At 38.3% G+C, this 13,351-nt stretch overlaps 1 protein-coding gene across 1 annotated transcript in view; it reads right to left on the bottom strand.

Annotated features, from left to right (window-relative positions):
- Nucleotides 1-13,351, bottom strand: part of LOC124743706 (zinc finger protein 98-like) — a 104,110-nt gene that overhangs the window by 38,754 nt on the left and 52,005 nt on the right. The window contains exon 7 of the mRNA XM_047248880.1: nt 3,717-3,754. Coding sequence (XP_047104836.1) covers nt 3,717-3,754 — 38 coding nt within the window. The remainder of the gene's footprint in view (nt 1-3,716; nt 3,755-13,351) is intronic.

The raw sequence follows: 13,351 nt of genomic DNA, 5'->3' as shown, positions 1-13,351 counted from the left end.
TCTGCACAGACACTCAACTGGGCTAGTGAAAAAGCCACCAGTGGCGAAACGTATTCCGTGGTGGTGGAGTGTGTTAAGACACCATATGATGGACAGAGGTACAGAGGAATAAACTAAACACCCACACTCTAGTTATGAATGGACATGGGATAAAGAAAACGGAGCAGGGTGGTCTCATCAACTCACCTGGAAGTACCACTTAGGAGATGTAAGACACTGAGGAACTAGGTACTACGTAGAGCTTAGTAAGAATACATGGGAGGACCAAGGAAGTTTCGTATCAGACATGAGCCCCAGGAATTTTCTAGTTTCGGCGAATGGAAGAACAAAAGGCGCAAGATGTAGGATGGTGTAAGAAACTCATTTCACCGAGAAATATTCATACAAAAGGTTTTGGAAGTGGATAGTGAAAGCCACTGCACAAGCTTCATGAGAAAAGACGATAGGAACGACGCTGAAGACGCTGCTCAAGGAGACAAGTTGATGTAGAACTGCAACAGATTGTAAAATCCTTGAAAAAAAGGGAGGTGAGATGGCTGGTGGGAGAATCCATAATATGGTTAATGGGGATAGCAAAGACAATGATACTCAGATAAATGTGTCCGACAAAGCCAAACCATATAAACAGATGTATAAGGATGATGGTTCAAAATGTGGAGAGCACATCTCCACAAGCGAATCACATTCCTGCACACCTCAGTCCGCCAGGGACCAGGACATGCTACAGTAAACTTGAAGTGCATGGAATTGAACAGTCTGCAACGGAAGGATAACGTTCGGAAGATGCTTTACTTGGTCATCACAGCTATGTGAAGGTCGTGAGGGAGGAGTAAAGAAACCTTAGAAGCCTTAGAAACCTGCCAACTGGGTTTGCACTCAGGTGGGGTAGAAGTCGGAAAATGGATAGCACACAGAAAGTGATCACTTGAGTATGTGTCAGAGGGAGTGGGCCATTCAAGATGACGGGTGAGCTGGACAGTGCAGAATGAGAGGACCAAATGGTAATAAATGTGAATGGAATCTGAAAGAAACATGGGTGCTCCAGTGCTAAGAGGGATGATTCAGAAGGTCAGCTAAGAGGTAACCTCTTGGACGGTGTTCCGGGAGCCTCAAAGCAGATGGTGGGAACTGAAGTCACGAAGTAGCAAAAATGAGTGAAGGAGCTGACCAATGAGCTGGAGTAAGTCTGACTTCGTAACAGCAAATAACAGAGGGATGTAGATGTTACAAAGAGAAAAGGTGAAATGAAGGAGGAAAAAGCAGACTGCAACAGCTACCCAACGAGTGTTCAGTGAGATGGATGACCAGCATGGCTCCATGAGGTGGAATGCAGTCCTTGGGGGAAAGGTCACAGAGTCCCAGAACGAAATATGAGAGGTCAAAGGGGTTGTGAGGACAATTTTTTTCTTGGAAGCAGAAAACAAGCGAACACTGCAATTCCAAGAGCAGCTGTAATTCCTCCTTGTTGGGTCTAGTACCACAAATGTGCCATTGGAGAAGAGTCATAATGGGGATTGGGGAGGTGGGAACAAATGACAGTCACCTTGCGGTTGCCGAGTACCAGCCTTCAAAAATTCACTGCTACAGAGGCAGAGGCTGGAGAATCCTGTTCATGAGATCTACAAACATTTTGTCATTCTCCTTGGGTCAGCCTGTGAATTCCATGGCAGAAAATCGGTAGGCAGTGGGCACCAGCAAAATGGAGGTCAGCTGGGTGAGGGTATGTGTGCCAAGAGCACTGAAGGGGATCTCTAAGTCAGGGAAGGAGAAAACCGTTCATTTTTGTTTGATTTCTTAGAACTTTCTAGTTGGCAGATGAAGACTACGTTTTTAGCTGTAGAAAGTATTTGTGGGAGTACTGCTTTTGTCCTATCAGCCTGATAGTTGTGTAGCAGGTGATTTCGTCATCAGGGGCAAGGATTTGATGGCTTGTTGTGCAGCTGCAGGAGGAGAAGGAGATGCTACTGTGACCTGAGTGATTGCACTACTGCAATACTGAACTTGAAGTTGCAAGTCTGGGTGGGCATATTCTCCATTATTCATGGCATAGCAAAAATGATACTGTAAATGCCAGATGGTAAAATGCAAGGATCTTGACTAGCAAACAACTATGAGTGACAAGGTGGAGTTTGATGTCCTTCACTCAGATCTCCTGGATGGCTCACTCATTAAGACACATGGGACATTCATGGGATTACAACTGATACAGCAGAGAGGAGGCAAACAGCTGCCCTCATGAGCATCTCTGCCAAGAGCAACACATTTGGCCATGTTTTGACAGGATATGTGTTTTATTATAATGTTGAACTCATTTTGTTTGTAATGTATGGTTGGACCATGATGACTTCATAGTCTGCCTTAATCTTTGAGGCAAACACTACTTGAGCAAATGGTAGAAAAAGAGTGCATGTGGGCTTTAAGTTTGCATCAATCTTTTTCATTACTCAATGGGCCACAGTGGTGCCATGATTAGAGGGAAGTGTGGATTTCTCTCTCAGTGAGGCCATCTAACATCAGAAGGTAAAGAACACCATGTGAAGAATTTAGTGAACAATGGTCCTCAACACAAACAGGATAACTCTGGAGGAGTGATGCTGTAAGCAGTTGTAGGGCCTGAAAATCACAATACGTCTTCAGAAGCAAAGTTGTATTATATAAATGACAAAATAATGTCACAGGGCCTGCAACTGCAACAACACCTTTCAGAATAATGCAAGCATTAACCGTAGAAAAGACTGACCACCTCCGGTACGTGATACCATGAGGAATTGATGTACAGCTCGTATGGCCTTGAAATCATTACCCTCATTTAATAGACACACTCTAAGACATTGATTGAGCCACTGCAAAAAATCCCCATGATTGCCAACATCTCCAATGGCATGCTCCTTCCAATTGGGTGTCCCTTCAGAGGGGGATTCACACACCGTAAATGACTGTTCGCACCTCCCGAACTCCTGACAGAGGGACCAACTGGCATTTGGGAAAGTAACAGTCACCACTCTCTGGGCCTGGCCTGTATCAGAGGGTATGTGTGAACCCTACTGTTGACCCAGAGCTAGGAATTATACATTACCTTGTCACCTGTAATGTGTCTAATGAATGAGCCAGCCTTCAGGATCACACCAGGATGATGGAGGAACAAAGAGAATGAGGATTTACCAGTTAAGTCTTCGCTACCTTACTGAAACTGGCACCAGCTACTCACAATTCTTCTTGATAATGGCCTGTAAACTGTCACCACTACAAGCTTGTGTGTTTCCTGAGCACCACTGTGGCACAGCATTGAAAGAGTTCTCCAACACTATATTCATTGATCTGAAAGGCTGGGAATCAGCTCCAATTTTTTGATTTATAGCCACTCACCCTTCCTTGTTCTACTGCAGTATGACATTAGCTTGTGGCTATCAAGATGAATTTGTTGAATGTCAGTGATTTTCAAGTGATGTTCTGGATTAAGCACAATACAGCTGCTGATATACCACCTGAACCTTTGTCTTCCTGTACAGATATTAGACATGAGCTCTATTTATCTAGGAACAGTCACATAATGGTTGTTGCACAGAACAGCATTACTGACAATACTGCCTTGTAATGTTGGTGCTTATTGGTAATTCTGAATAATTAAAGTAGTGCATTTTATTTCTGAAGTACTCTCACAATAAATAATAATTAATATTTCTCAAAAAGTTCTGCAGTGAATTATGAAAACTTACCTTGCACTATCAGATGCATATCTTGTTGAGGCTTCCACCTGAAACATTTCAAGAAATGGCCAGTGATTTACAACTGATGGGACAGTAACTAAATAGATTTATATTAACACCCACCAACATGTGATTGGTCCACCAAATGCTGTAAGTGAAGCTTGAAAATATCATTAAAGAGGACATGATAAACTGTTGCAGTTAATGAAACAGAATATTAGTCAGAATTCACTTTCCATTTTCTCAATTTGTCTTCAGTACTGTAAATAACTACACAAGCTAGTAATTTGGTTGTAGCCATACTTCCTACTAGATACTTCACATTTTTAACCTGTCATGCACTTCCACCTTGTGTAAAATTTTCGTTCACCTTTTTTTATTTTGAAAACTGCCATTCACTGACAGAAGAATCGATTATCATAAATGAAACATTTGGGCCTTTGTGCTCTGGGCAGCCCAGATGAACTTGCAGAGGTGAGGAGCGACTTCTAAACCCATCCTTAAGTTCACATCCAGAACTACATACAGACCTGAACCATTAAATACACAAACATTAATAAATATTGGGAAACTCAAAATACTTTCAGACACTATAAATGTATAACAAAATTGGTATTACAAAACAGCACATTCACAGATGAAGAAAATACCACATTCAGAGAACTGTAGATTTTTACAGAGAACACAGGGAAGAAATTCGCGAAACTATCCCAGAACTAGGCTCTGCATTCATAAACGTCAAATCTATGTTGCAATCAGTACCAAATTTTTCCATTACCTCCAGAAAGACTCACCCCCTGAAATAATCCAATATTTAGATGAGAGGTACACAATAATTGATGCACATTCATCAATAAATCAAGTTAACAAGAACAATGCAGAAAGCAAAACAGTCCTGAGAACTATGTTGAGAAGCATCTGTTGAAGTTCCAGAGGAAAACATAAGAATTTTATTAAATTTTTATCCTCAGATTGGTACAGAATGGAGATGAGAACACTTTCTGCCTAAACTGCTATTAATTAAATGTATTCACAACTGGAATTTTGACTTATGCCATTCTCAGGTGACAGCTTACTATGAACTATGTCGAAGTTATTACATGTCATGCCTAGTCATTGGGGAGTGTATATAAAGATGTGCAGTATGATATGACCGACAGAAATTAGTACATTAAGTACTAACATTGTCTGGACATACAGATTATGAAGACTCCAGTCTTGTAATGACTATGGAATTTGCAAACACAGTTAACTCAAGGAAAGTACTACCTCAAAAGGAATTATAAAGGTTTCAGACATCACACTGACTTACCACTTGAGAATTGTACAGCTGCCAAATTAATTTTGAATAAATATGTACCATAACAGTCCAGGGAGGAAATGTTTTCATTTATAAATGTCTGCCTGACTGTGGATGTAAGAAAAAAGGACAAATGGTAAGAAAAAGACAGTTAGCTAAATTGTTGGCAGATAACCATCCGTGCCACCCCACATATATATCACTAAATCACTAAAAATATATGCAATCAACACTAATATGATTTGAGAACATCACATAGCTTATGTGCCAATAACAAAGCACAATTCCAAGAACTTAATAAATTTCATAGTCAGATATAGATACCTGTTGAAATTGACCATTACCACTGATTAATAATAGTGGTTCCTGGCCTAGATTAACTGATAATCATGTTCACAGAAGATTAAAAGAAATTCCATGAAAGGTTCAAGGAGAAAACAACAGCAGAAATTCTAAAATACAAGATATATCAGGGATGGCTTAGGACAGGAAGGTCCTGTGATGGGCAGATTGATGAAGGACTAAAGTGGCAAAATACTATTGGAATACATTTGTAAAATTTTAGAAGGCTTATGACTATAAAGCACGACTGCTTTTATTCAAAATTCTTAAAAAATCTGACATGCAGAATACAACATGAGTCCTTTTAAAAGAACTTCAGCCTCATTTGATATAAGAACAGACTTTAGCCAAGGCAATGGACTAACTCCATTCTTCTTTCAGACCATATAGGAAAATGAACATTGAACAGATGGAGCACTTGTCAGAACATAATACCAGAAGTTGAATACTACTTGGTTAGAAAATTGATGTCAAAATTGTCTGTTACACTTTTGTAGATAATTTAGCAATACTGGTGGTGTAGAGAAGGTACAAAACAGAGAGAAAGAAAAACAGTACTAAAAGCATGACTACTCATCTCCTCTGATAAGAAGCAGTAATGGGGAACAGCAATACTGCAAAATCCCACTCAAATACTGAGTATGAGAGTATCAGGGGAAGACAAATTTAAGGATCTATGATAACTCATATAGCCAAATGGTGGAGAAAATGGAGCCACAAGAGGAAGACTATGGAAGATGGACTTTCCATTACAGTAAACAGATGTTCATAGTAAAAATTCATTCTCCAAAACTGCAGAACCTCTGACTCACAAGGCAGTCATTTGGCCAGAATACACATCTGCATCATAAACACTGATTTCAGATTTAACAAATGATAATGAAAATTACGAAAAAAGAAAAGATATTAGGAAACAGAACACCAGTACAAACATTTAAATTCAGAAACAATAGACAAGTATACATAAATATGTAGGAAAATAACTGAGGCCAAAATTTGGCAAAGAAGGGTAATGAGTCTTAGCATACTGAAAAGAAAAACTGTGCAGCAGCACTGAATCTTTTTTTATTAAAAAACTCATTGGCTTACAGAAGTGCACAAAGACCTACAAGACACTTGTATAAATAAGCAAGAAATTGAAAACCAAACCAAATACAGAAACCGAATTGAGTTGATAAATTCTCCACAACAAAATAATTCCAAAAAGACAAGATAGAAACTATACATCAGGTGAGTGGAGAGAAATACGTGTACAGATGAAGGAGTAGCATAAAGAAATGTAAAACCTTAGCTGGCCTGTAACTGAGCAGAACAAAAAAATTTGTTTCTCATTTGTAATACCTTCGCAGTACAGCATAGTGGTGGTGCTGTATGTACTGCAAATGAACTACAGCAAGGAGGTCAAAAAGTCTCTGCAAATATGCAGATAACAGTATTTGGAGTGTTTTGTTAGGTTACAGCAGTGCTCAGAAGTATTTTTCAGTTGTGTTGTTATGCTGTCAGTACTGCTTGCATGCAGTCACAGAAGAGCAATGCATGTAAGTGTCACTTCATCAAGCGCTTCATGCTGCTGTGGTTACGTATCTAGTAAGTGAGGAAAATCATACAACAATGTAAGTATATATTCTTTTAGCTCAAAAGTATGTAACTTGCCTTGATGGCATGGTATTCATTAACCACTATAACTCAGGTATTCACTCAGTGATTGTTTACTTGTAGAGAACTAGAAGTATAACAAAATGGAACACTTGCTTGATGTGAAACAAACTGTTTGGCATGTCTTCAAGACTGGGAGGTAACAGTCTAGCACTGCTATAGAGTATGGCATATTGCAACAACTAACAAGTGTGCAAAGTCAATGGCATGAACAGCAAGTAACAGTAACCAATAAGCTAAGGTCCGAGCATCCTTGATGAAGAGCGAGGATGAAAGACATTGATTTATTTATTTATTTTATTTCATTGGTCCCTCTGTGGGAATTTGGGAGATATGACCTAAGGTGAGAACAATCACTTAAGGTGAGTGAGCCTCTTTGAGGGACTTCCAGTCAAAAGAGCGTGCTGTCAGAGACACTGGCCATCATGGTAGATTTTTTCGCAGAGTAACCCACCACCTTGAAATTTAAGGTGGGTCCGATGCTTATGAATCTAACAGCAAAGACTTCTCATTGTTACAATCTTATTGGTATACAGTTGCTATGCTTTTTTAAAAAATAATATGAAGAAAATAATATATAAAGTTTTCTCTTAGGTTACAGCAAATGCAATGCTTAACAATTGTTAAAATGGTTCAAATGGCTCTGAGCACTATGGAACTTAACATCTGAGGTCATCAGTCCCCTAGAACTAATTAAACCTAAACAACCTAAGGATACTCAACAAATTCATGTCCAAGGCAGGATTTGAACCTGTGACTGTAGGAGTCGTGAGGTTCCAGACTGAAGCATCTAGATCTACTCTTAAAGTGGTTCCATATAATTTGTTACTACCTAGTTGATGAGAATATAATTTATATAATGCACATGTCAAAGAAAAATAAATGAAAAGAATATGTAATAGAATGAGTGCAGCGAAAGAAAATGCTGTATTTGGAAGTGTAATATAGTCAAAGTAGCACGTTGGCTGATAATGGCTTATTTCAACGTATTTGAGATGAGAAGGTCTTGGTACAACCTCGAGCTATTCTCATCTGAAATGGTTTGTGCTAAGGACAGAATGATTTGTAGGCAATCAGCTGTAGCTCCAAGAGAAACACCTCAACAAATCAGGGATGATCTGAAGCAACATAATGGACTGAGCCCACGCACGTCTACCATAAAAAGTCACTTAGTAACAGGCGATTTACATGATAAATGAAATAAACCAGCTCATAAATTCAAAAACTAGGGACAGGATAGACTTTCCACGGAAACCTTGAACTTGGAATGCCAAAGACAGATTTAAGGTTTTATGGAGTGACAAAAATAAATTTAACATTTTTTTTTTTTCTGATGGTGTGGAGTATACAGGGTGAGTCACTAACTATCGCCACCAAGAGTAACTCTGAAAGTATGATAGGAGTTGAGAGATTTGTGGGACAAAAGTTGCATGGTACAACAGGGGCCACAGTATGAAATTGGTTGATTCAGAGATATAAAGGTCAACTTTACTTTTTAAATGGGATGCTACAGTTTGATACTTATTTTCTGATGGCAGCTATGGAGATGAATCCAATGATGTTTAACACTAATGTCTTTGAAGGTCAATGAAGGCCAAAAAGGTGGCTTGAACATCCATTTACAGAAGGTGTTCGAAGTGATGACCATTGGTATCAGTGCAGTGCTGCGATCTTCTTACCATGGATGGAGTGGTATTTCTTATCACATCAGCACTTATGGAAACACATGCTCTGACAATTGTCTCTTATATCTCATGCAAATAGATATGCAGACTTGTAATAAATAGATTACAATTTCATATCCTTCAATTACGCAATGGCAGTTTTTTGTATTACACATTTATGTTTATGTAATTGTAACAAATGCTTTCTATAAAACATTTTTGAGTGCTACTGTAATAGGACTGTATTAAGACCCATGGTGAGATGAAATAAGGAGATAGTAAAGAACAGTGGCAGAGTACAAATACTGTTTTGTTCTGCAGATCACTATATGCAATCTGATGACCATCTGGACAGCAGCAAAAATCCTTAAGTACATTGATGTGAGCTCATCAGATCAAATCAAAATGTGTTCGAAGAAAACAACTACCATATTTTACAGACTGTAAGGTGCACCTTAATTTTCAAGCAATTTTTAAGGAAAGTACATTTTTACCATTTTTTTATTAGATTGCAAAGTCAGCCTAAAAATTTCTTAGTTTATAAAACCAAAATGACCTTGTAAGATCACTGACATTCATTATCTCAACTTTCCTCAGCATCATTGTCCTCTATATATAAGATGGTCTTCATTACCATTATGAGCATTATTTATGTCGACCTACTAAAAGATTTAACAATGATATTTTCTCTCACCCTACATTGCAACTGCTTGTTTGTTTGTAGATCATTTTAGAACTCCCTTTGTTTGAATTCATGTTGGGCTTAATCCATCATCCATTTGTTCCAATCCTCTTCCATTTACAATTTAAATACACTGAAATGCCATGGAAACTGGTATACGCATGTGTATTCAAAGATAGAGGTATGTCAACAAGCAGGATATGACACTGCAGTCTGCAATGCCTATATAAAACAAGAAGTGTCTAGCACAGCTGTTTTATCAGTTACTGCTTCAACAATGGCAGGTAATTAAGATTTAATTGAGTCTGAATGTGACATTATAGCCAGTGCATGAGCGATGGGACAGCATTTCTGAGATAACAATGAACTGGGGATACTCCAGTATGGCGATTTCATGAGTGTACAGTGAATATCAGGAATCCATTAAAATATAAAATTTTTGACATTGCTGTGGCCAGAGAAAGATACTGCAAGAACGGGACCACCAAGAAATGAAGATAATCATTCAACATGATAGATGTGCAATCCTTGCAAAAATTGCTGCAGGTTTGAATACTGGGCCATCAAAAAGTATCAGCATGCAAACCATTCAACAAAACATTACTGATATGGGCTTTTGGAGCCGAAGGCCCACTCGTGCACCCTTGATTACTGCACGACACAAAGCATTACACCTCAATTTGGCCTGTCAACACCAGCATTGGACTGTTGAGACTGGAAACATGTTGCCTGGTCAGATGAGTCATTTCAAATTGTATTGAGCAGATGGATGTGTAAAGGTATGGAGATAGCCTCATGAATCTATGGATCCTTCTTGTCAGTAGGGAACTGTTCAAGGTGGTGGAGGCTCTGTAATGGTGTAGGGCATGTGCTGGATTGATATGGGACACCTGATACATTTGGATATGACTGACAGATCACACGTACATAAGTATCCTATCTGATCACGTGCAGCCATTCATGTGCATTGTGCAATCTGACAGACTTGGGCAATACCAGTAGAATTGCTACAGAGTGGCTCCACGAACACTCTTCTGAGAAACACTTCTGCTGGCCACCAAATTCCCCTGGCATTAACATTACTGAGCAAAACTGGGATGTCTCATGACATGCTCTTCAGAAAAGATCCCCAGTCCCTCATACCTTTTCTGATTTATGGTCAGCCCTGCAAGATTCTTGGTGTCAATTCTTCCCCTGCAGTACTTCAAACATTAGCTGAGTACATGCCATGTTGTGTTGCAGGACTTCTGCATGCTCACTGGGGCTCTACATTACACAGGTGTACCAGCTTATTTGGCTTTTCAGTGTAGTGTATTTGTCAAGACTTCAAGAAGTTGCAATTGTGATGTAAGTCCTCCTGCAATAACAGCAAGCTCTGTATTTAATTGTCTCCATTTCTCTTTCACAGAATTTTACAAATGACTACTGAAGTGATCTAGCACAAGAAGAGAACTCATCTTCAACGAAGTGACTTTCCTTTGCTTCTGTTAATCCACAATTTCATACCAGCCTCATCCATCCAATCCTTGTCACAAACATGAACTACACCTACCAGTATTCCACAAGGTTTTGAAGTTTTTTAGCACTTGAAAATGATCACTGGATTAAGTTTAGTGCCATCAACACAACACGAAAGAAGAACAGTGTAGTGCATTTTTTCATGTTCACCTGTTTTAATAGTTACCGTTTTAGCACTTTTCATAGCAACAATTTTGTTTCTTGGCACATCAAGTCTTTATGCACTATTTAACTTAGTTCCACACTGGTTTTCTTTCTATGTTGTATAATAATGTGATGGAAAGGTAATACTCTCTTCATACTCTTGTGGAATTTTATGAGATGTTTTGGTCTTGGTTCACATGCTATGTCCATGATACTTTATAAACCTGTAGCACCAAACATTTTCACCCTTAGTATCTGTTAAGTTCCACTGTAGCACTAGCTTACAAGCATGTATTTGAGACATTTTTGTAGTAATTTGAATACCATTTGGATGGTGTGCTTGAATCCATTTCAGTACAGCATCTTCTAGTTTTCGCCATTTTGTATTCAGTCCCGTATTTGCACATTTGGCCTTCCTCATGTTTTTTTGTTCTTCTTTACTAGCCTGCCAATAGCAATTTTTTTTTCTGTTGCTGGAGGACTGTAATGCTGCTCAGCTGCTGTGTTTCCACATTGTTCTGCATATGCTTTTACTTTCTATTTATAGCCTGCATCATATTAGTACCTTTTATTTTTTCCACTGTGAAGCTAGCTACTAAAGAAAATGTTCTTCTGTTATCAATAACACAAATCACTTTCAATTCAAGTTTGCTGGCACTGTAGCCTGCAATGACACATCACAGACTAGACACTGCTCTTGGTTTGTGATTGTGGGGCATGAGGGAGATACTGTTAGCAAGCGTGTGAATCCCATTAACTCCTGTTCGTTGCATTGGTGCAATTGAATCCAATGTTGCTGGATAGAAATAGATTTCCTGCAGCATTGAATATGTGGCAAATTTTAAGGCAACCAGGAATTTTGACGCCAACGCTGGACTTGTTATATTAAATTCGAGTATAACACACCTCAACTTTGAAGGCACTTTTTTTGATCAAACAAATGAGTTTTATAATCTGTAATATATGGTATCAAGTCTCTGTAAGTACCACTGGAAATTAATTTGAACAAATAATTAAGGTAACTTAAAATTTATTATGCATTCAAACTTTCAAATACTACAAGTGGGATATTAATGTGAGTATCATCAAATGTACAGGACTGATTGACACTGAACATTTGTCATTTAACATTGAAACACGAACAGATATACATTTAATATTTTTCTCTGGTGAACTATGTTCCTCCCAAGCCAAGAGAAATACCATTAACCGGTTATCCATTGGGAATACTTTCCTGTGAGAGAAAGTCGACAACTGTGAGGCAGTATTTAAATTCACATTCATACAACTTTTGCAATAGTATCTTTGAGGAAGTTTAGGACATTTCCAAGGTCAATGCTATGATGGCAAGTAGAATTTGTCACACATTTAAACATACTCATCAACCCATTGACAGACAAAAGATGAATGCAGCCAAAGTAAGTGAGGAACAGCAATAAGCAAAGGATTCAACGTATCAAATATTCTAACTCTGCTGACTGATCTCTCAAAAAATCAGATGCATAGCCAACTGCTAATTTGTCACTCTCCAGCTATAGAACATTATTCACAAGTATTATATAGAAAAACACTAAAACTGAATTCAACGGTATTATATCAAACTGTGCATCTGAACTTCAGGAGTTAAATATAGCACTGTATAGTTTTTCATTAATTAATTTTTATAAACACTGATTATAATACCGCTGACTTTTACTACTGGTAAGCCAAAACTGCCACAAGCACAAACCACACATCAAACTGTACAGTTTATCTGGAACTCAACTGTATCCAGGGTATCTAAAATTTGACTAAAACTACTCAATTAATTTGATGAGAGCTAAATAAACTCCACAATTCCATATGCCAAAAGACAGTATATTTTACACTACATCCTTACCTTTATCCTTGGTCAGTATGTGCTGGCACGTTTTTGAAAAATTAACTGTTATGCAGTGTGATCAAGATATGTTCAGTTCAATTGGTTGTAACTCAAACTTCGTATGTGCTACATAGTAGCATAAAGCACCATGTAAATAAGCAGGAAATTATGATCTAACCTGATAAGATGCATTTCGTTTGTATACAAACATTCCTTCGTGTTTACTTATTTTAACAGTGTCATGATGGCAGTTTATTATGTTTTCACCAATATTTAATGCAATATTTATCTTAGAATATTTCATAAGGTTTTACAGTGACAAGCATGGGGAGGTGCTGAATTCAAGCCAGGCTTCACAAACTTCTCACTAGGGTACGAACTAATCCAGAAGGTACGTTGAGGAAGGAGGATGGGGAAAATACAAACACATCATGTGAGACACTGGAACTGCTCCTCAAAATTCATTTTCCTCAATAT

This window comes from Schistocerca piceifrons, unplaced genomic scaffold (genome assembly GCF_021461385.2).
Source record: "Schistocerca piceifrons isolate TAMUIC-IGC-003096 unplaced genomic scaffold, iqSchPice1.1 HiC_scaffold_2512, whole genome shotgun sequence".
Lineage (NCBI taxonomy): Eukaryota > Metazoa > Arthropoda > Insecta > Orthoptera > Acrididae > Schistocerca > Schistocerca piceifrons.
Note: the sequence above shows the minus strand (reverse complement) of the source record. Positions and strands in the feature narration are given on the sequence as shown.